This window comes from Chenopodium album, chromosome 15 (assembly GCF_948465745.1).
Source record: "Chenopodium album chromosome 15, dcCheAlbu1.1, whole genome shotgun sequence".
Taxonomy (NCBI): Eukaryota; Viridiplantae; Streptophyta; class Magnoliopsida; order Caryophyllales; family Amaranthaceae; genus Chenopodium; species Chenopodium album.
In genome coordinates this window covers 9,648,289-9,669,855 of record NC_137848.1, presented here as the reverse complement: position 1 = coordinate 9,669,855, position 21,567 = coordinate 9,648,289, and the positions used below count along the sequence as shown (strand labels likewise).

The 21,567-nt window shown below is 41.3% G+C and overlaps 2 protein-coding genes across 2 annotated transcripts; one reads left to right on the top strand and one right to left on the bottom strand.

The window, feature by feature from the left end:
- Window positions 1–10,716: 10,716 nt before the first annotated feature.
- LOC145580764 (B3 domain-containing protein REM7-like) lies at window positions 10,717–19,053 on the top strand. The gene is made up of 6 exons (XM_081637875.1): window positions 10,717–10,779; window positions 15,669–16,035; window positions 16,196–16,311; window positions 17,449–17,695; window positions 18,467–18,600; window positions 18,808–19,053. Exons 1-6 carry the CDS (start codon window positions 10,717–10,719, stop codon window positions 19,051–19,053), a joined length of 1,173 nt encoding a protein of 390 aa, XP_081494001.1.
- A 352-nt stretch (window positions 19,054–19,405) lies between these two features.
- LOC145580763 (protein STRICTOSIDINE SYNTHASE-LIKE 13-like) lies at window positions 19,406–21,349 on the bottom strand. The gene is made up of 4 exons (XM_081637874.1): window positions 20,979–21,349; window positions 20,466–20,750; window positions 20,081–20,248; window positions 19,406–19,818 (listed from the first exon to the last, which is right to left on the bottom strand). Exons 1-4 carry the CDS (start codon window positions 21,347–21,349, stop codon window positions 19,410–19,412), a joined length of 1,233 nt encoding a protein of 410 aa, XP_081494000.1. The 3' UTR covers window positions 19,406–19,409.
- Between the last annotated feature and the right edge of the window lie 218 nt (window positions 21,350–21,567).

Here is a 21,567-nt window from a genome sequence, read left to right as displayed (position 1 = left end):
ACTAAAATTATTTTTACTGTTTTTTTTTTTTTGAGGAATATTTTATTTCTTTTTTAAAGATATTGAATTTAACTAAACTGAATTTATTTTTACTGAACTGAAATTAGTTTTAATGAAATGAAATTATTTTTAGTCAATATTATTTTTTTTTTAAGTGAAATGAAGTGTTCAAAAGAAAAATCAATAAAACTATAATAAACATTATCTTCTCTTTGTTGCTCGACTTGGCTTCTTGAGAGTGGGGATGAAGCTAGAGTAAGGAAATCTCCGCCTTGAAATTATCCCTAAGCTAGTGGAGATTGATTCCACAATTCCATAATTTTGAAATATAATTCTTACTATGTGTTTGGGTCCAATTCAGTCTCAATTGGGCCTGACCCATAAACGATTCAATTACAAGCCCAAAGTCAAAGGTTCAACTCTCTATTCCATGCCAAGTCGGAATCAGGTCAAGGTCCAGTCAACATGGCAAGCCCATTTGGCTTTGGGCCCAGTCCTCCTGTTGAGTACAGCTATAAAAGCCAACAATTATACCTTCTTACATTCATTCACATAGAGCCTCAAACAATTAATTCTCTTGCATAAGCTTTCTCTCTCTCTAAACACTGTTTGACTTCGGCATCGGAGGGACCTTCCTCGGCACAACCCCTAAGGCCAGTTTACGTGTGTTTGCTGTGCAGGAAACCCTCGGCGCAGCATTCTTTGGACTGAGTTAGTCTTCATCCACTTCACAGGACCTTCGGCAAGGTCCCATTGTTTGTACCCACAATTTGGCGCCGTCTGTGGGGAGGACTTTCAAGAATCTTTAAGCTAATCTCAATCTTGCTCTCACCTTAGTGTCAATGGCTAAGAACCGCAAGAACAAAAAGTCCGAAAGTGGCCCTTCTCCAACTAAGAAAGGTCGCATGGCAATGACGCCGGGGAAGAGGCCCTTAGACCCTCCTTCTCCGTCGTCGTCGCCTTCCCCGAGTAGGCAATCCCCCGGGGAGGCCAGCTCGGGAGGGGCATCTCAAGGGAGATCTCAATCTCCCTCCACCCGCTCTAAGCATAGGACGAGTCCTCCTCGGTCCAGTGCTGCGGCTCAGTCCAACCTTAGGACTCAATCTAATGCTCGAAGCCAGCCTTTGAGTATTCATTCTCACTCTCGTTCTCAGCCGAGGACCCCTTTAACGGGGCCCAATTCGGAAGAGGTAGCGAGAGCCCTTGCAGTGCTCATGGACTCCATGAGAGCCCAAGTCATGCCACCCCCGCGCGACCGAACCCCTCCGCAAACAAGGAATCAGCGGAGGAGAATCGATCAAAAAGGGGGAAAGCCCTCTTCTCTTAAGGAGTTGGCTAGCGAATGGGAGGAAGACACTTGGAAAACCGAGCGAGAGAGAAAAAGAAACTCGCACTATTTCAGGAAGTCCAACACCCAAGCCTACTAAAGTAACAAAAGCAGCAGTTCTGCCTCTCGGCCAGAGACTGCCTGCCGAAGCGTTTATGACCGTCTCGACGTAAGGGAGCCGAGTGTGCACAACCGCCTCTCTTTCCCTGACCAAGCCGAGACTCATCCTGAATCTTCCCGGCCAGGGACAAAAACCACTTTTACCTCTCTGAGAGGGCGAAGCGCGGTCCCTTCGGCTAGGAATAAAGGAAAAGCCATAATGCTTCCCACTAGTTCTCCATTAGAGCAATGGATTCTGGAAGAGCATGTGCCGACGGTTAAAATCTCGTCGCACATTACCTATGATGGGACTTCGGATCCAAAGGACCACATTGCCTCCTACGAGGAGCATATGCATCTGAACCCAAGTCCGAAGCGACCTGGTGCAAATACTTTCCCACCACTCTCAAGGGGGTCGCGCAAGCGTGGATCTCCAAGGGGGTAAAGGAAGGATCCATAACTGGGTGGGACGATCTGTGCACCAAGTTTAAGAGCAAGTTTTCTACGGAAAATCGTCGGGAGAAAACAAATGCAGAGCTCATGGGCCTGCAACAAGGGGAGGCCGAAAGCCTCCGCGACTACCTAACTCGCTTCAGCAACGAGTCGTCCAGCATCCCTCGGCTGGACCAAGGGTTGGCCGTTTTTTCTCTTCAGCACGACCTTCAGACTGGACCGTTCTTCGACTTCATGGTCATGAATACCCCTTAAACCTTGGAGGAGGCTCTGAATGTTTCGGATAAATTCATCCGAGCCGAGGAGTAGAACAAAAAAAAAACCAACCTCAAACTGGGGGCGGGAAACAAAAACAACAATCGATTGAAGGCCAAGGCCAGAAGTCGAAAGGAAAGGCGAAAGCCTCAGAACAACCTTAAGCCAACGAGTCGAAGAAGGACAAATCTGCTCCTCATCTGGGCAGATGTGAGGCTTACACTCCGCTCACCCTCCCGCGTGCTAAGATCTACAGCGTGATGAAGGGAGAGCAGATTTATCGAAAGTCGAGACCACTTCCCCAGTGGTATTAGCAGAAAAATAAGAACCTTTGGTGTGAGTTCCACGAGTCACCGGGACACAACACCGATGAATGTATCCAGCTGAAGGACCAGATTGAAGATATGGTCCGGAAGGGGTACATGAAAACATACATCGCGGATCACCGCGAGAAAAAAAGAGGCTGAGAAGTCTGAAAAAGACTCTCGGAAAGAGATAGACTTCCCCCAGAAGAACAACAACAAAGCGTCGGAGGATAAATTTCCTCCGATGCATGTTATTTCTGGAGGGACATGTTCTCGGAGGGAGCACAAACGTCACCTTAGGGCTCTGACCCACCAGGTGAACAATGCTGACATCCAACCTCCCCAGTCGCCGGCGCCGAACATGACGTTCACATCCGCCGACTACCGAGGGGGGACGTACCCTCACGAAGATCCGTTGGTGATTGTCGCCACGGTGGCCAACCACAACGTGGGGCGAACCCTCGTCGACGGTGGTAGCGGAGAAAACATTTTGTTCCGAAAGGCCTACAACCAAATCAAGCTGAAGCCCAAGCACCTCACGCTGGTACTCTACCCGGTATCCGGATTCAACGGGTCTTCAACTTATCTAGACGGGAAGGTCACACTTCCTGTTACCATCGGCCGCGACGAAGCAGCCAGGAACGTCATGGACGAATTCTTAGTCATTGACGCTCCCTCAGTGTACAACGTGGTCATGGGGAGGCCTATGATTCACGAAATTCAAGGGGTAGTCTCCACGTATCATCAGATTATGATGTACGTTTCAGACGCCGGCTACCCCTAAAGAATTGAGGGCAACCAAAAGGAAGCCCGAAGGTGCAACTACCTCAAGCCATCCACCAGTCGTTCGGAAGACGACGACGAGGATGAGGAGGAGAAAGAAAGAGAGCCGAGTGCGAAGAAGCCGAAAGGCCTAAGTGCTTCGGCCCAAGGTTCTCTGGCCAATGAAAAACGGTCAGAGAAAGGAAAACTTGGTTCTTCATCTGAGCCGAATGACTCAGGGAGCCAGCCGAAGAAAAAGTCTGGGACGCCTGCTGATATTGACAGCAGGCTAGATAGTGAAGAATCCGGCCCCAAAGAAATAGAGCTGGATCAGCAGACTGAAAAGGTCGAGTTGACCGAAGGAGACGATGAAAAATATGCTACGATCGGGTTGGACCTTGATCCGAATGTCCGCGTTGAGCTCATTCAACTCCTTCGTGACATCCGAGATGTGTTTGCTTTCTCGGCAGCTGATATGCCCGGGATAAGTCCAGATCTCATCTCTCACAAGTTTAATGTCGACCCCTCGTGTCGGCCAGTTAAGCAAAAGAAGCGGAATTACTCCGCAAGCAAGAACCGAGACATCGCGGCCGAAGTCAAAAAGTTGCTTGATGTAGGTTTCATCGAACCCTGTCAGTATCCAGAATGGCTGGCAAATGTGGTGATGGTTCAGAAGGCAAATGGCACCTGGAGAATGTGCGTTGACTTCACGGACCTAAATAAGGCTTGTCCGAAGGATTTTTATCCCTTGCCGAGGATCGATCAGCTAGTCGACTCGACAAGTGGCCATGCTTTGCTTAGTTTCATGGACGCATTCTCGGGGTACCATTAGATCTTCATGCACCCCGACGACCGAGCAAAGACGGCATTCATCACGAACGCCAGGGTATACAATTACAAGATGATGCCCTTCGGATTGAAAAACGCGGGGGCAACTTATCACAGGCTGGTGGATCAGGTTTTCGCCGATCAAAAAGGCCGAAACATGGAAGTCTATGTTGACGATTCTATCGTCAAAAGAAAAAAAGATTAAGATCATGTTAAGGACCTGGCTGAAACCTTCGCCACCTTAAGGAAGCACCAAATGAAGCTGAATCCGAAGAAATGTGTCTTCGGCGTGAAGTCCGGGAAATTCCTCGGCTTCATGGTTAGCAAAAGAGGGATCGATGCCAATCCCGCAAAAGTGCAAGCAGCGCTCGACCTTCCCGAGCCGAAAACAAAGAGGGACGTTCAGCGGCTCACCGGAAGAATGGCAGCCCTGTCGAGGTTCATCTCTAGAGCCTCGGACAAGGGATTACCCTTCTTTAAATCCCTAAAACTTCCAAAAACGAAAGAGCTCATCTGGGGAGATGAGCAAAAAGAAGCCTTCAAGCAGCTCCGAGAGCATTTGGCTCAACTCTCGATGCTGGCTTGCCTAATCGAAGGAGAACCTTTGTACTTATACGTGGTTGTCAGCCCAGCCACCATCAGTGCAGTGCTGCTGAGGGAAGAAGAAAAAGTTCAGCAGCCGATCTACTTCGTCAGCCACACTCTGACGGATGCCGAGACTCGCTACCCCCTACTCGAAAAAGTTGCATTTGCAGTAGTGGTAGCCACTCGGAAGCTGAGGCCCTATTTTGATTGCCATCAAATAGTGGTCTTAACTGAGCAGCCGCTGGAAAAAGTTCTCGGCAAAGTTGAAAAATCTGGTAGGCTGGCCAAATGGGCTTTCGAGCTCACGGAGTTCAGCATCAGCTACCAGCCGAGAGCAGCCATCAAGGCTCAAGCCCTAGCGGACTTCCTGGCCGAATGCTCGTACCAGGAGACGCTAGATGTGGAAAAGAAAATCTGGACCGTTTTTACGGACGGATCCTCCACCGTAAATGGTTCGGGGGCGGGGGTAGTGATAACCTCTCCCGAAGGCAAGTCCTTTGAGTATGCACTAAAATTCGCTTTCAAAGCTTCGAACAACGAAGCCGAGTATGAGGCAGCGGTTGCTAGCCTAGAACTGTGCATCTCCCTAGAAGGCGAACATGTCTACCTCAAGACAGACTCTCAGCTTGTTGCATATCAGATCAGGGGCGAATCTGAGGCCAAAGATCCCTCAATGATAGCTTTTCTCGCTAAAATCAAAACGATTATTGCAAAGCTGAGAACTTTTAAAGTTCAGCTGATCCCAAGGGGTCAGAATGCTCAAGCCGACGCACTCTCCAAACTTGCTAGTTCAACTCTCACGGAGCTGAACCGATCTGTATATGTGGAAGTGCGCCGAGAAAGAAGTGTCGACGAAGCACCTGAGGTGTGCAGCGTTGACCACGAACCAAGCTGGATGGACCCCATCCTAGCTTTCAAGCTTCGAGGAGAAATTCCCGAAGACAAAATCTTAGCTTCCAAACTGAAGCGAACCAGCTCAAGGTTCATTGTCTTTAGAGGAGAGCTTCTGAAAAAATCCTTCTCAGCCTTATTGCTGAAATGCGTGGGTCCAACAGATGTTGATTACATCCTTCGGGAAATTCACCTCGGCATCTGCGGGAACCATATCGGGGGAAGAGCTTTAGCTCATAAAGCATTGAGGGCAGGGTACTAATGGCCCGCCATGATCTCAGATGCTAAGGAACTGGTCAGAAAGTGTGAAAAATGCCAAAAATTCGCACTAGTTATCCATCAGCCAGCTAAAGATCTTTAGCCGATCCTGAATCCGCTTCCATTTGCCCAATGGGGGTTGGATATCTTGGGTCCCTTCCCAGATGCTCCATACCAAAAAAGATGGTTGATAGTCAGCATAGACTATTTCAGCAAATGGATTGAGGCCGAAGTAGCATCGAATATCACAGAGAAAACTATCAGGAAATTCATCTGGCAGAGTATTATCACTCGCTTCGGTATTCCAAAGGTCTTTGTCTTTGATCATGGAAGGCAATTTGACAATTTGCCACTGAGACATCACACCAACTAGTTTGGCATCAAGTTGGCATACTCAGCAGTGTTTCACCCACAAAGCAATGGTCAAGCCGAAGCTGCAAACAAGCAGATCCTCAATGCTCTGAAGAAGAAAGTTGAAGATCAAAAGTCCAAGTGGATAGAGGAACTCCCCGGAACTCTCTGGTCACTTCGGACAACTGAAAAAGACGCAACGGGCCACTCACCTTTTGAGCTGGTGTATGGTGCCGAAGTCGTTCTTCCAGTAGAAATCGGTTCTGAAAGTCTGGGAGTGCACCACTTCTCGGCTGAGAATGAGCAACTTATGAAGGAGTCCCTCGACTTCCTTGACGAAGTAAGAGACTCAGCCCGGGATAGAATGGTTGCATACAAGCAAAGAATCAGAAAATTTTACAACCGAAGGGTTCATGCGAGGCCTCTCTAAATTGGAGATCTCGTCCTTCGGAATGCTGCTGTAGTTCAGAAAAACCGAATTCATGTGAAACTCTCAGCTACTTGGGAGGGACCCTATGAGGTCTATAATGAGATTCAGCCTGGAACACACCGACTTCGGCAGTTGGATGGAACGGAGCTGAAAAATCACTAGAATGTTGATGTACTTAAGAAATATCATGTGTAAGCCCTTCGGGGCAGAACAGTCTTTGTAAGTACGTCTTCAATTATTAATGAAAGGCCTCAGAGCCACCATTTCTATAAACATTTGCAAATTTTTATTCTTTCATTTTTCTTTATTCTACCTACTCTTTAAGGGTTTTCTTCAGCATTATCTGAAACCTTCGCCCTAAAGGCACCAGGTTTCAGATTGCCGATAAACTCGCTTAAAAAAGAACATCAGTCTTTCAGCCAAAGCAAACGCTTCGGTAAGAATTGTTCTCCGAGGCAATGAGTCCATGGACGAATCTGGGATATTGCCTTAACTGTGTCCTGTATCCCAGAAGGTTATTGTCTGAGGCATTGCCTTAAGTTGACCTTATGTCTCAGGCATTAGACAGAAAATCAAGAATAATAGCATAACTATTAGAAATTCTTCGAAATATTAAAAGCTTCGTCTAAAATTAAAAGAGACAAGCAGTTATCTCAAAAATCCGAAGACAAAGTCTACAGATTCCTAGGGGCAATAAACACTACAAGTGCAAATTATCTTCAGCTGAATACTTCCAGAACAGAAAGTCTTTTTACTTGGCAAATTTTTTAATGCACAAGTTTAAAGTAAGAGCAATGGAAGAAAAAACATCAGATTAGTGAGAAATACGCTCGGATTCCGAGCTACATCAAACTAAGTGTTCAGAATATAATAAAACATCGGCAGCCGCCCACAAGTGGAAAATTACAACTGCTGAATCAAGTACAACTAAACAAAAACAAGTTAAGAGTTTGTACACGAAGGCAAGCTGAAGCAAAAAACATCTAAGGCAAAAAGGCTAAAATCAGATTGCGGCAATTTGGAGGTTAAGCACATGTCGATCCGCAGGATTCTATGGACGGCTGCCCGAGTTCCTATGCTTCAGGGATGTCTAGCTGTGTTGAGCTGGAACCCAAGGGACCACCAGTGCCAGCAGAGGACGAGGCAGCCTGAGCAGGAACCTTATCAGATTCTCTCTTCTCCTGGGCCTCGGCTTCCTTCTCCTCAGCTTCAGTCGCCATCTTCTCCAGTTTGGCATCCCAGCGAGCTAGAAATTCGCTCTCAGCTGGATGGGCGTTATCCAAGTAATAGCTATCCCCATTCTAGGCCCATTCTTCAACTTGGTCCCAGTTTATCTCAGGATTGACGTGAATAGCAAGACGCCGAGCCACTTTGTAACCAGTGTTAAAGCCCACGTCATACTCGTCCTGAGTATAAATCTTGACGTTCAGCTCTTCCTCAGCTTCAGCCAGAGCCGTTTCTTAGTCCCCTCAAACTGGAGCTGAACCTTGGCAGCCTCATCCTTCAGATCTTTCAGTTGATTCTGGACAAGGCTTGTTGCAGACTGAGCTTGAGACAATTCCGTCTCTTTTCCTTCTAGTTTGCCTTCCAGCTCTTGCAGCTTCTTCTCATTAGTCTCAGCAGCGAGCTGAGCCTCAGAGAGCTGGTGGTCTTTGTCTGCAATGGCCTGGTTCAGTCGGGATGTATCATCCTCCAGTGCCTTGATTCTCTGATTAAGCTCCGCTTCTCGGCTGGCCATTTGAGAATCGACTTCAGCTTTAATTTTCGCTCAATCCGAGCTCGGAAAGTGGGGATGTCAACTGCCCTATACTCATTCAGCAGTTTCTCTCCTTCAATAAAGGAAGGGAGAACGTCCTTCTCTATTTCGTCGCAGAAGACGTCGAAGGCAGTGACAATCCCATCAGCTCGAGCTTCAGCTTTAGCCTTCCTTTTCTCGGCCGCATCCAGCTTGGCCTCCAGCTTGTCGCGCATGGCCATGGAGACTAGATGGTTATGCGACAGCTGTGAAAAACAAAAGGGTTATTAAAAAAAAATTAATTTAAGACTGAGAAAGGAGACTGAAGAGGTTACCTGCATCAGGAGTCTTTGGCTGTCGATAAAAGGGTCAGGGACCCCATCTGCAACTTCTGGAGCCCTAACAGCAGCTCCATAAGTCCAAAACTTCATCCTGTCCAACTTTGAGTTGTTGGCAGGGTCCCCAAAGTAAATAAGGGCGTGGAGGCGCCACTCATCCAGCACGCGCCGAGCCCGGGGGGGGCAAAAGGCACCGTCGGAGCGGTGCCAAACCCCATCTCAGAGGAGTGAAAAGTCCCAAAGGAGCCAACCGCTGAAGAGGAGGGCATGTAAGTCTTGCGCTGTTCAGCAGCCCTCTGCGCTTCGACAGCATCCCGAAGCTCCTTTTCAGTGAAAATACGTGGAGCCTCGGGTAGGACTTCCACGTCAGGATCATCTCCCTTCGTCTCCTCAACTGTAGACCCTAGCTTCTCAACCTCAAGTTGAATTTCGGCTGAGAAGGAGGCCGCCATGTGCTGTGGGGAAGGCGCGGTATCTGGAACCCCCTAAGCTTCAGCAGCTTGCTCAGGGGTCTGTTGGATAACCTCTTCCTCCTCACGAATTTCAGGCTGGGGAGGAGTCTTTTCAGGGTCGCCACCTTCGACGATCGGGGTCTTCGGAGGAGCATCGGCCGCCTAAGGGTCATTGATTGTGTCATCATCAATCCGAGGCCTCTTCGGAATTGGTGCTTCCCGGAATCTTCCAGGGTTGATGACAATTCTTTTTCGGTTCAGCATCAGTCCCTCTTCGTCTGAGGGGACCTCCTTTTCAAAATAAACCTCCTCCTGTCCGGGCTGATCCTCCCCTTCAAGGTAATTTCTCTCCTCTTCCTCCTCGTCCTGCTTCAGAAGAGGACAGGGGGGCAAGACGTGAGAACCAAAAAAAAAAAAAAAAAAAAGAGAGAAAAAAAAAGAGAAGAGAAAGAAGGAAAACTGCTAGGTCAGAAAGCTTACCGTGGTCTCCAGCAACCTTGCGTCTTCAGAGTCCTCCCTCGGCTCCTCTACAACAGCGGAAGTCCCCTCTCCGCCGTCAAAGGCTCTAGCTACCCGAGACACCTCAGCGGCGGTAGCAGCAGCTTCTGCTTCTTCAGGGGTTAAGAGGAAGAGTGGATCCTCTTTATGCCACCAAGGCTTCTGCTTCAGATACTCGAAGGCCTGGGTAATAACAAAATTCTTCGAGTGAATGTGCAGAGGTCGATCCTTGGAGTCGGTGATGGGGGGCTTGTTGTTGGTCACGATCCTCCCAGCATTTATCCCGAGCCGCCGGTAGTCTACGCTGACATTGCCCTCGTGAAAAACTAAGAAAAAGAAAAATAAAGCATAAGTGCAAAGCAAAAAACACGCTGAAGCGCTGAAAGGAATAATAAAAGGGGCAGCTAAGTGGGTCATCAGCCCTAGCCGAAGGTACTTACTGTCTTTATATTTTCGGCTGAGGCCGACAACAACGAGCATGCACTCCTAAAAGACGTAGTGAGAGTCTGGCAGCCAGGACTCTAGCACGAACTTTATTCGGCCAGTCCCCACGGGATTCTCCATTTTCCCGAAATAATTCAGTTGCCTGTCATCCTCACCACCAGCTGCTTTAGGCCTTAGGTTTTGCATCTTAGGGTCAGGCCGTGACAAGTAATGGTCAGGCTGAGGGGGCCCTAACCCAGATCCACTGGCCTCGCTAGTCCTTATCCGAACTATCGTTCGGCCACATGGTTAAATACCCAGGTAGGCTCTCAATTCTCCACCAGCCAGGGCCGTGTTCACCATACCTGCTCTGGGTGTTCGACACCAGCCGATGCAACTTTTTAAAACAATGGATGCTCGGCTGCAGACGATAGAACAGACACACCCAGAGGTAGGTCATCATCCTTCGGATGCTGACGGGAGTCAGCTAGCATAGGGAGATGTTATAATTGCTCAGCACCTCCACAACAAAGAGGTGTAGGGGGAACCGAAGCCCATACTGCAATTGTCGAGTGTACACCCCCACATAGCCCGGGGGTGGACGATGGATCCTATCATTTTGGGCAGGCATTCGGCACTAGTACCCATCATCCTCCAGGATGCCATAGAAGATCTCGAGTTATTCGGCAAAGCAATAAGCTTCACCGTTCTTCGTCCACCAATAGTATGGGGGATACTCCATCAGACCCCAATTATCTTCGTGACTCCCCCATTAAGCAGCCCCAGGGGGTAAGTCCCAGACTGCGGCGGCCACCTCTTCCTGTTGGCCGGAGGAGCTCGCCTCTTCTGTCCCTCGAGGCGCCGCCGCCCTGGAGGTACCGGCCTCCCCAGTTTCTCGGGGAGGCACCACATTCAGCGGGACGGCGGCAATTCCCCCTTCTCCGCCTAATTCTATCTCGTGGGTGTCGTTCTCGACCTCGAGCCATGACAGAAATTCAAGAAGAAAAGTCGAAGCAAGAGAGCACTTTGAAATTCGAGAAAAATCAAAGAAAATTCGAGGAAAATTACCTTTATCCGAAGCGGAAGTTGCCGACCCACAAGTCTGGAGCAAAAAATTTCAGTTTCGGAGCCTTAATTTCGGAGATTCAGTGAAGTTTCAAGTCGGAATCAAGGGTTTTTTTTGTGCGAGTTTGGAGTGTGATTTTGGTGAAGAAATGAGGGGAGAGAGTGCGAAGTACGGTGTATATTGCCAGAAAAAGGAATTCTGGGAGTCCGCGCCTTTAATTTCTCATTAATCCTCCATTAAGTAACCGTTAAACACACTCCCTCCAAATTAACTACCCAGCATCCGTTCAACTTCCTCCATTATCTTCTAAACCACCGTTATGTCCTTAATTACAGTTTAAATTCAAATTTTTTGGATTAATTAAATCATTTACTTCCCTCCTTTTCGTCAATCAAAACCCGACATGTCATCCCTCCAAATCGGGTCTGGGGGGGCAAGTTGTTTGGGTCCAATTCAGTCTCAATTGGGCCTAACCCATAAATGATTCAATTACAAGCCCAAGGTCAAAGGTTCAACTCTCTATTCCATGCCAAGTCAGAATCAGGTCAAGGTCCGGTCAACATGGCAAGCCTATTCGGCTTTGGGCCCAATCCTCCTGTTGAGTACAGGTATAAAAGCCAACAATTATACCTTCTTACGTTCATTCACATAGAGCCTCAAGCAATTAATTCCCTTGCATAAGCTTTCTCTCTCTCTAAACACTGTTTGACTTCAGCATCGGAGGGGCCTTCCTCGGCACAACCCCCGAGGTAAGTTTACGTGTGTTTGCTGTGCAGGAAACCCTTGGCCCAGCATTCTTTGGACCGAGTTAGTCTTCATCCACTTCACAGGACCTTCGGCAAGGTCCCATTGTTTGTACCCGAAACACTATGTACTAGACCTAGTAATACTTGATAAAGTAACTTTAGTTTAAGCAAATTCCGTTAGTAAAATATTAAGGACACCATTCTTAATGTTGCGTTTAGTTGGGTCTTTCTCGTTATAAAAAAAATAGAAGGCCATAGCTGTTGGTTGTTTTTTTTCTGGTTGCCAAAAAATAAATAAATAAAATATAAATAAATAAATAAATAAATAAGTATAGCCTTGTGTTGATTGTTGCACTTGCACCTTTTACATTAAAACTATTAGTGTCAAATTGGGTACCCAGATGGAGTTTGGGTTGACTCACGATGGGTTGGGGTGTTTGGGGTTGGATATGACGGGTCATTTTATCCTAACAAACCAAATCAAATCGGGTCAAGCTTAATTATATTCGAGTCAAAGGTGGGTCAAGGTATGGTTAGGTACAAATCGAAATTGGGTCAAGTCAAATTCGGGTCGAGTCATATCGAGTTCAAGTAAGCTCGGAGTCGGATTTAATTGGGTTTATTTGGATCAAAATGGATTTTATAGACTTTGAATCAGGTCATTTCAGATTCGGTTAGATCTTAGTTCAAATCAATTCAGTTTCAATATTAGATCTCAGTTCAAATCAATCATGTAATTTTAAACTCATTATAGAGCTACTTTCTATACAAGTATTTTAATATCTTTCAATCCTATCAACCCCATTTTTTAATTGTTAGTATAATTTCTCTCTTCTACAAACAATTAAATATAAACCCCATTAACTACACTTTATATTCAAAATCTCTCGGTCTCAGCTCCACTATTATCAAAAAGTCGTTAACTAATTAAGTCATAAGTTTTGGGTCGGGTTCAATAGGGTCGCGGGTAGTTTTTAATCGGGTAAAATAAGGTTTTTTTTGGGTATAAATGGTTTCGGGTAGATTTCGTTTCGGGTTAAATCGAATCCAAGTCTTGAATTGTCGGGTTTTATTGGTTTCGGATAGATAATGAATCGATACCAAGTTGGGTTTGGATCGTAAACTTCCAGGTGAAATCGATTTCGAGTTAACTTCAGGTTGATTCCAGATTGGATTTGGATTAAAAATTTTCGGGTCCAACTAGTTCGAAAATATTTCGGCTTTAGATAAACCTTTCAGGTCGGGTAAATTTTGGACACCCCTAATTAAAAGCACTAGCAAGTAGCACTGTCAAATTTCAAACCGAAATCGATTAAGTGCCCGAAACCAAGTAACCAACTGACCTGAATGAGAACCGAATCGTTTAAAAACCGATTTTTTGAAATCAAAAGTCGGTCCGAACCGTATTTTGGTAAACCCGAAACCGAACCTATCCGAATAATGTTAAACCGTATCGAAACCAAACCAGTTCTAAACCGAACTGAAATAAAACCGGACCGTTTTTAACCCGAAATCGAATCTAACCCAAAAGCCGTTCTAAACTGGACCGAAAAAGAATTGGACCGTTTTTAACCCAAAACCGTGTGAATCAAGATAAAACCCTTTACATCGAATCGTTAACAAACCACAACCCGTCTGCACTGAACCGTTTACTACTTGAACTGAATTAAAACAGCTCAAGAATAAACTAAACCAAAACCGACCCATAAGACACTTAAATCGATTTAAAACCGAAACGTTTTCAAACCGAACCGATTTCAAACCAAATCAAAATCGAACTGTCAAACCGTGTTGACAGTTTTACTAGCAAGAAATGTTCGGTTGAAGTAAGAAATGTTCCAACTAGGGGTGCTAATTGAGTTGAGCAGCTCGCAAGCAACTCGTACTCGACTCGGTCACGCTCGGTCAAAACTCGACTCGAGTTAGCTCGACTCGAATTCGACTCTACTCGAGATGTTAACGAGCACGAGTTGAGCAAGCTCTAACTCGACTCGATAAGCTCGTGAGCAACTCGATAATATAATATTAATACTTCCTCCGTTTTTTTTATTATTGCACCATATGGGTTGGGTACAAATATTTTGGTAGTGGAAAAAAGTAAGAGAGAGAAAGGTAAAAATACAAAATTGCCCATGTGACATATTGATAAACTAAAAAGTAAGTGTGAAAAAGTAAGGGTATGTTGGGTATTTGTAGTGTGAACACAAATAATTTTTTTCCTAAAGAGAAAATGGTGCAATATTTGTGAAACTTCCTAAAAAAGCAAGTGGTGCAATAATAAAAGAACGGAGGAAGTATAGAATTTACAAACAAAGTTACTATCTTTAAACAAATTTGACACTTATTAAGCCTTAATTTATATCATAAAAAAAGAAAGTGTGAATTTTTAATAAAATCTATATATAATAAGGAAAGCAATATAAATTGAACAAAAAATAAATAAAGGCATATAATAATAGAAGGACCAAAATTTTAACGAGCAGATTGTGAGCTACTCGACTCGACTCGAAACTTTAACGAGCACGAGTCGAGCAGGTTTTATTTGCTCGAAACTTTAGCGAGCACGAGTTGAGCACATGTAAAAAGTTTTCGAGTTGAGTTGAGCACCCCCAACTCGTAATCGACTCACTCGATAAGCACCCCTACTTCCAACTTTATCCATCGGTTTGACGGTTTGACCTCCCTTAGTCCCCGACCAAAATGTATGTGATTTTTCACCAGTTCAAAAGTCATTGTCAGAACTCAGAAGTATTTGAATCCAAAGTCCAACTTCCTTAATACTTCCCCAAATAGTCAAGACCCAACTACCCACATTTACCCACAATCAATGCCTAGCCCACCCCTCCAATATTAGTACCTCGTTTATCTACCTCTAGCCTCTAGCCTCTAGCTAGTGCTTTTAATGTACAAGATTTTTTTTAAGAAAACCGTATAATCGGAAAGATTAGGTTTGTCTTCCCTTAATACTAAAACCTAAATTATCGAATAATAAAAGAAATTACGGAGTTAGAGAAACTTATCTCAACAAAATGATCAATTTCTTGATGGGTGTATGTAAGATGACTAAAAGAGACTACATAATCTACAACAATTTCTATGTAAATATGCTTAGATTATATTGTACTGAATGAAACATTGAGTTAACGTTTTGAGTTCAACCAAACCATTTTTTTTTTTTTTAAATATTGCTCTCTTTATTTTATTTTTTTAAAATGTAATAATTTGACTTTTACACTGACTTTAATTTGGAATTTTTTTTTTTTCACTAATGTAAAAAAAATGTTATCATGCAATATGGTGAAGGATTAGATACAAGTAGATAAATTATCATAATATTAACATTTTGTAATTTATTTTAATAGACAATATTGAAGATATAGTCAAAATTGTGTACTATACTACGGAGTACAATTAAATGTGTTTGGTCAAAGTATTATAATTTATAAAACAGAAAAAAATATAATTTTCTTTTTGGTACGGAGAAAGAGAGCATTAAGGGGTATACCCTTTTCCATCCATATAAATTTACACAAGAGTATTTGTAAAAAACATTGAGTTTACATCAAGCAAACAAAATTACACAAGAACATTTCTCTAGAGAAGCTAAATGAGGTTATTCCACCCTAGGAAACCACACTTTTTTCAGCCTCTCATCCCCGGTTTTCTTTCTAATTTTGTAAGTCCGCCTTAAACTATTCTCTGTCCTAATCTAAATTTCACTATCAGCATGACAACTATTTCTCATGTCGTATAAACGGGGTGTAATTTTCATTCTTTTACGAATTTTGTCCTTCTTAATCAAAAGAAATACTAAACGTAGTATCTACATTTTGCTAAGTAATATTTTATTTTACCTTTGCATGCAGTCAATACCGAAGTCATTTTACAAATATCTTGGTTTAGGAGCAGAAATTGGAGAGAAAATGGCCTTATTAAGAGACAAAAGTAAGAAAATTTGGGATATTAAGATTGAGTTAATTAATAATAAGGTGCAATTCAAAGATGGATGGGAGAAATTTTGCAATGACCATGATTTGCAAATTGGTGATCTTTTGGTGTTTATGCATCAAGGTTACTGGGTTTTCGACGTTTTCGTCTTTGATTCTACAGCTTGTGAGCGCGAATTTGCAACAATTGATGATGAATCTAATCAATTTAACTACGTAATAGTGCAAGCTTTAAGCTCTTGTGGCTCGAGAAATAATTCTGGTGCCACTCTTAATGAAGCCAAAGGTATGTGTTTATGTTCGGTTTTTATTGTGAAATAAATAACGGATAAAACTGGAAGAACTTTTAGAAACGAATGAGTTCATACAAAAGATAATACAAAGTACAAGTAATTTATTTATTTTTTGTTATATGTTAAGTTAAATTATTAGCAATGTCTATGCAGATGTGCATGTAGGGTCGTCAAGGGAGAAAAATAACAACGTTTTAGAGCAAAGAAATATGGGATCTAGACCAAGTACTTTTGTTCTACATAATTGCAGCTACAAGTCAGTTGCACTAGTAAGAAGTCTAATACTCTCTCCGTTTTTAAATACTTGCTTCACTTTTTTTTTCGGTCATTTTTAAATATTTGCTCCATTTCCTTATTTGGAAATCTTTTTACAATTTTTTTATTCTTCCACCTACACCACTATCTCCATATTTTATTACGAAGTACTTTCTCCAATTTCTCGTAAAACTCCGCGCATGGAGAAATGGAACAAGTATTTAAAAACAGAGGGAGTAACGATTTATTACTTCATCCTCCTTACTCTCTCTGTCCGTTAAAGATTATGTGATTTAATTGTTTTAATTTAATTTTTGGGTCATTCCTAAAAGCTTTTCTCATTTTTATTTTATCTGACGTACATGATTCTAAGTTATGTTACACTATCATTACCACAAATATTTCATATAGGTGTAATAATTTCTGATGATTATATGGTAGTCATCCTTAAAACGACTATCATTATACTAATTCTTTATTGGCTGATTTTGATTCATTTTTTAATGTCAAAATTAATTATAAATCATCTATTTAATTTTTAAAATACATTTATTAATTTTGAATTAATATTTTAATACTACCTCCGTCCCCGAAAGAACGACTTATTTGGCCTAATTTTAATCCCAAAAAGAATGACCCATTTGCATTAAAATCCCCACCAATTTACAATAATATTTGTGCAAAATCAGTTTTCCTATATAAAATTTTGTTTCCCTATATACTTTTATTACTTTATCTCTCTACTTTTTTACAAACCCCATGTAAATTTATCTTTCCAATACATTTTTACTTCTTTTTATTTAACTTTCTTAATACCCGCGAAATCAACCCAAATGGGTCGTTCTGTCGGGGACGGAGGGAGTAATATTTCTAAGTTTTTATTATTACTGAAATTTAAAAATAATTCATAAATTGACCATTAAAATATTAAAAAATAAATTTCAAAAATTAAAAATATTTATAATTAATTTTGACATAAAAAATTAATGAAAAATCAGCCAATAAAAAATCAGTATAATAATAGTCATTTTAAAGATGAATACCATAGAATTTTTAAATAATCTGTATCTTTTTTTTTTTTTCGTCTTAGCAAAAGAAATAAATGATATGCTAAAATTCTCTGTGTAACATTTATTTTCCTTTGCGTGCAGTCAATCCCAAAGCCGACAAATCTTTCTGTAGGATCAGAAATTGAAGAGGATAAAATGATCTTATTAAGAGATAAGAGCAAGAAAATTTGGGATGTGAATTTCGAGTTTAGTAAAAGTACGGTTCAATTCAAAGATGGGTGGGAGAAATTTTGCGAAGACCATGATTTGCAAATTGGTGATTTCTTGGAGTTAAAATATCAAGGTTACTTGGTTTTCGACGTTTCAGTTATTGTTGATCCTACTGCTCGTAAGCACGAATTTTCGACGCTTGATAAAACTTTAATTTTTTTATGGAAATTTTGTTTTCAACTACCATTTAAATGATCACTTTTGAAAACAATTACCATTTTTTTTTTGTTTTGAAAAAACTACAACAAAAATACAAAAACTTTGAATAGCACCACATTTTGTTTTTCCGGAAAAAAATCTCCGTTTCAGGGCATATTTTATAAAATTTTCCGCTAAAAAAGTCCAAATTAAGTGACAATATTGGCCTACATTAACCCTGAATTAGGTAATACACATCAATTGCCCTAAATTCCCCAATTTTGCAAAACCCTAAATTCAATTTTTTGCTTATGAACCCTAATTTTAATATTCAATTGAGAAATTAAAACATTTACAATGCAGAATTAATGACAATTTACATGTAATTATGTTTGGCTACCGAATTTCCTTGTTTTCTCTACCGCAATTGATTGAAATCTTATAAAATAAGCTCTCTCAACCGGAGATTCTTGCCGGAAAATTAATTGTGGTAGTGCTACTCAAAGTTTCCGTGGTAGTTTTTTCAAAAAAAAAAAAAAAAATATGGTAGTTGTTCTCAAAAGTGAATATTTAAATGATAGTTGTTGGCAAAATTTCTTTTTTTTTATTTTTTTATTTTTTATTTTACCTTTTATGTTATATAGTCACTCTTTAAATAGAAAGAATTTTTAGAAATGAAAGGAGGAGCATATAGATGTTACGGAGTAAATATTTTGGTTATATGTCGATTTTATTAGCAATTCGTATGCAGATGTCGATGAAAGGTTATCAAATAGAACAGAGAACAACAAGGTTCAAGAGCAGAAAAATATTGGTTTTAAATCAACCGGGCATCCTTATTGTACTTTTGTTTTGATGAATCATAGCTACAAGTCAGCTCAACTGGTAAGTGTACTTTAGTTGTATGTATAAATAAACACGTACGTGACATATTGTCGTGTTAGATTACCTTAGATGGGTAATAAATATACTTCCTCCATTTGAAGTTGTTATGTATATTAAAGACGAAAAATCCTTGTATGAGTTAGTACTATTTACTAAGTACTATATATATTTTGTGTCACCTATTATAATTATGGTGTAATTGTGCAGTTCATTCCATTGGATTTTGCAAGAAAAAATGGGCTAGACAAGAGGCAATACGTGGGGATAATAGATGAAAAAGGACGTAAATGGGTGCTACCTTTCGAATATACCAAGGGAAAATATGCTTATATTGGAAAATTGCGAGGTTTATATGTAGCCAATGACTTCAAAATAGGAGATTTTGTCATTCTTGAGCTCATTCAATCCGGGAAAGAACCTGTCATTAGATTTCATAATCTTCTAAGATGGTAATTAATTAAACTTTTGTACATAATGTAATGTCAAATGGAGTAATTCTTATCATCTTAAATGAGGTCACTTTTGTACTAGATTCTTTAATTTACCGCAGGCGTTTAGTTTTTTTAGCTCACTTTGAAATCTTAAATTAGGTTTTGAATTGAGTAATCAAGTATGAGTCAGTTTTGTCAAATCTAATTGCACGTCATTTCATGAGCTATTAGATTACGTATAATGTTTAATTTATGTATTATTCAATCAATAATCACTCTAAAATCTAATAAATCAAGCTCTTACATGAAATTCCAAAACATCAACACAACTCTCCTTAGAAAAAACAACATACATGAACAAAACCACCCTAATTTGGCTTAAACTAATGCAGGGTAAGGCAGAGTAGCAATGTGGTTATGAGCCACAGTTCCTATCCAAAGTTTACCATTAACCTCTCTAACTTCACTCACTAATTGCATCACAACACCTTGTTTATCTTCCAACACTTCAATGATCTTCCCATCCTCATTGAAGAGCGAAATCACCGTGTACATCTTCATCCCCATTAGCCTAGCCAGGATCTTCAAGGGTAGTGGCAGCCGAAAATACATTCGCCTTAGCCACGGGTTGTTGATCATCACCTCTTGTGGTGCTGTCCTGCAACAATCTATAGCTACCCAAAATTCGCCCTTTTCGTTTAGTCTTACATTGTCTGGAAATCCTGGCAAGTTTGCTACCACCTCTACTTGTCCTGTTTTTGAACCTTCAAGCCACAACTTCATAAGCCTGCGTTACATGTAACAAGTTTCTTAGCATCAGCCGTCGAAAATATTGTACTAAAATACTAATCACTCGTCATATGAGTTATGATCTAAAAAATTATCTAGGCCATGTTTAGGAAATTGAGTTAAAATATCATAATTATCTGGTTCTTATTTTTGTGACGGTCCAAATAGAAACATGGTTTATTATTTAGAGATTAGCGAAGTGTTTCTATTACTAGTAAACAAAAAACATGTCATTAGAGTGAAAGGAGTATGATTATAACCTGCAATTAGTAGTTTCAGTAAAGAGGAGAAAAGTTTGATCTTTTGATAATTGAACTCCATTAGGAAAAGCCAAGCCATCCAATACAACATGTGTTTCTTTGGTAGATGGATCATATCTTAGCAGCCTACCTGTGGCTTCTCCCTCCAATAATATCAAGAAGTGGTGCCTGTAATAATCCAAAATATCGACACCTTTAAAACTTCATCGTATAAGTATTTTGAAACAGAGAAAGTAACTTGATATAGTTGACAGAATAATATAAAATACGAGTTACTACACAAACAAGTAGTGATATATATACATCTCCAAGACATAACTAAGTGATTTTTGGCGTATTTAGGTACATTTGAATCATTGATACAAAATGAAGAAGATATACTTACACTCTATTGTATCTCTTGCTAGTATCAGTGAAGAAAATGGAGCCATTTTTGTGAATATCAAGATCATTTGCAAAAAGTATGGGATCTCCATCAACATGGGTTGCCAAAGGAGTAGCAAGACCACCTTCAGGCCCAACAACAAGAAGCCCATAATATGCATCAGCAATGTACAAATTTCCTGTTTCTTGATCGAACCTAAGGCCCAATGGGCGCCCACATAATTGCTCAAACTTCCATTGCTTTGCTGTTGTTGAGTCAACTCCTTTCCCACATAATTTCATTGACCTTTCAAAATGCATTAGCAAAATTTAAGTAATCTCAACAATTACATTAAATGAAGTGATTTAAAATCTTTGAAAATAGTTAAAGTATCATAATGTAAACTGATATGGTTTTTCGAGTAAAGAAAAGCACACATTTATTGTTAGATTGTCTTCTCTCAAGACTGAGACCTAACTTATTGTAAACCGATATAATTACTGGTTAAAGCATTGCATAGTAGAGAAAACTAACCAGGTTGATGTCACTGTCGCAAATGTTTCCCACCCAATTTTCTCACCCATCCACCTTACAACTCGACCATCTGCCAATCCGGTATATGGGCCACGGCCCAATTTATCAAACTCTAATGATTCTGGGCCAAAAACTTGATCAACAAACTCCAATTTACCGTGTTGGCCCAATCGACTTTGATTGTCTCTAGGCCAATTTTTCATTACTTCATTGTAAGGTGCAATTTGATTCTTAATAGGCTTGAACTCATACCCTCCCAAAGGACCCAATTCAAATGGATCCATTATAATAAACCCTAATACAACAACTAACACAAGAAGATAAGGGTGTTGCAACAAAGCCTCATCTTTAATTGCATTTTTCTTCTCCATTTTTGTTAATCTTGACAATTATTTTGGCTTCTAGAAGGAAAATGAAGGATGAAAGAGATGTTATGCAAAAAAGAAGGTGAGAAGTTCAAGCTCCTTTTGGTAGGATTTAGAAGAAGAGCATGTATTACTTGTGATAAAGTTTTATAGTTGGTTTTGGTTGAGGGTAAGTTTGTTCTTTTGATCTGTTGGCCAATGACATTTGTACTGTTTATAGAAAC

What these genes read in the sequence shown, in the direction of transcription:
- LOC145580764 (XM_081637875.1), top strand. Translation starts at nt 10,717, where the DNA reads ATGGGGGATACTCCATCAGACCCCAATTATCTTCGTGACTCCCCCATT. An exon ending in CACTCTTAATGAAGCCAAAG is followed by an intron (nt 16,036 to 16,195) that starts GTATGTGTTTAT and finishes ATGTCTATGCAG; the next exon opens with ATGTGCATGTAGGGTCGTCA. An exon ending in GCTACAAGTCAGCTCAACTG is followed by an intron (nt 18,601 to 18,807) that starts GTAAGTGTACTT and finishes GTAATTGTGCAG; the next exon opens with TTCATTCCATTGGATTTTGC.
- LOC145580763 (XM_081637874.1), bottom strand. Translation starts at nt 21,349, where the DNA reads ATGGAGAAGAAAAATGCAATTAAAGATGAGGCTTTGTTGCAACACCCT. An exon ending in GCGACAGTGACATCAACCTG is followed by an intron (nt 20,751 to 20,978) that starts GTTAGTTTTCTC and finishes GCATTTTGAAAG; the next exon opens with GTCAATGAAATTATGTGGGA. An exon ending in AGCAAGAGATACAATAGAGT is followed by an intron (nt 20,249 to 20,465) that starts GTAAGTATATCT and finishes GGATTATTACAG; the next exon opens with GCACCACTTCTTGATATTAT.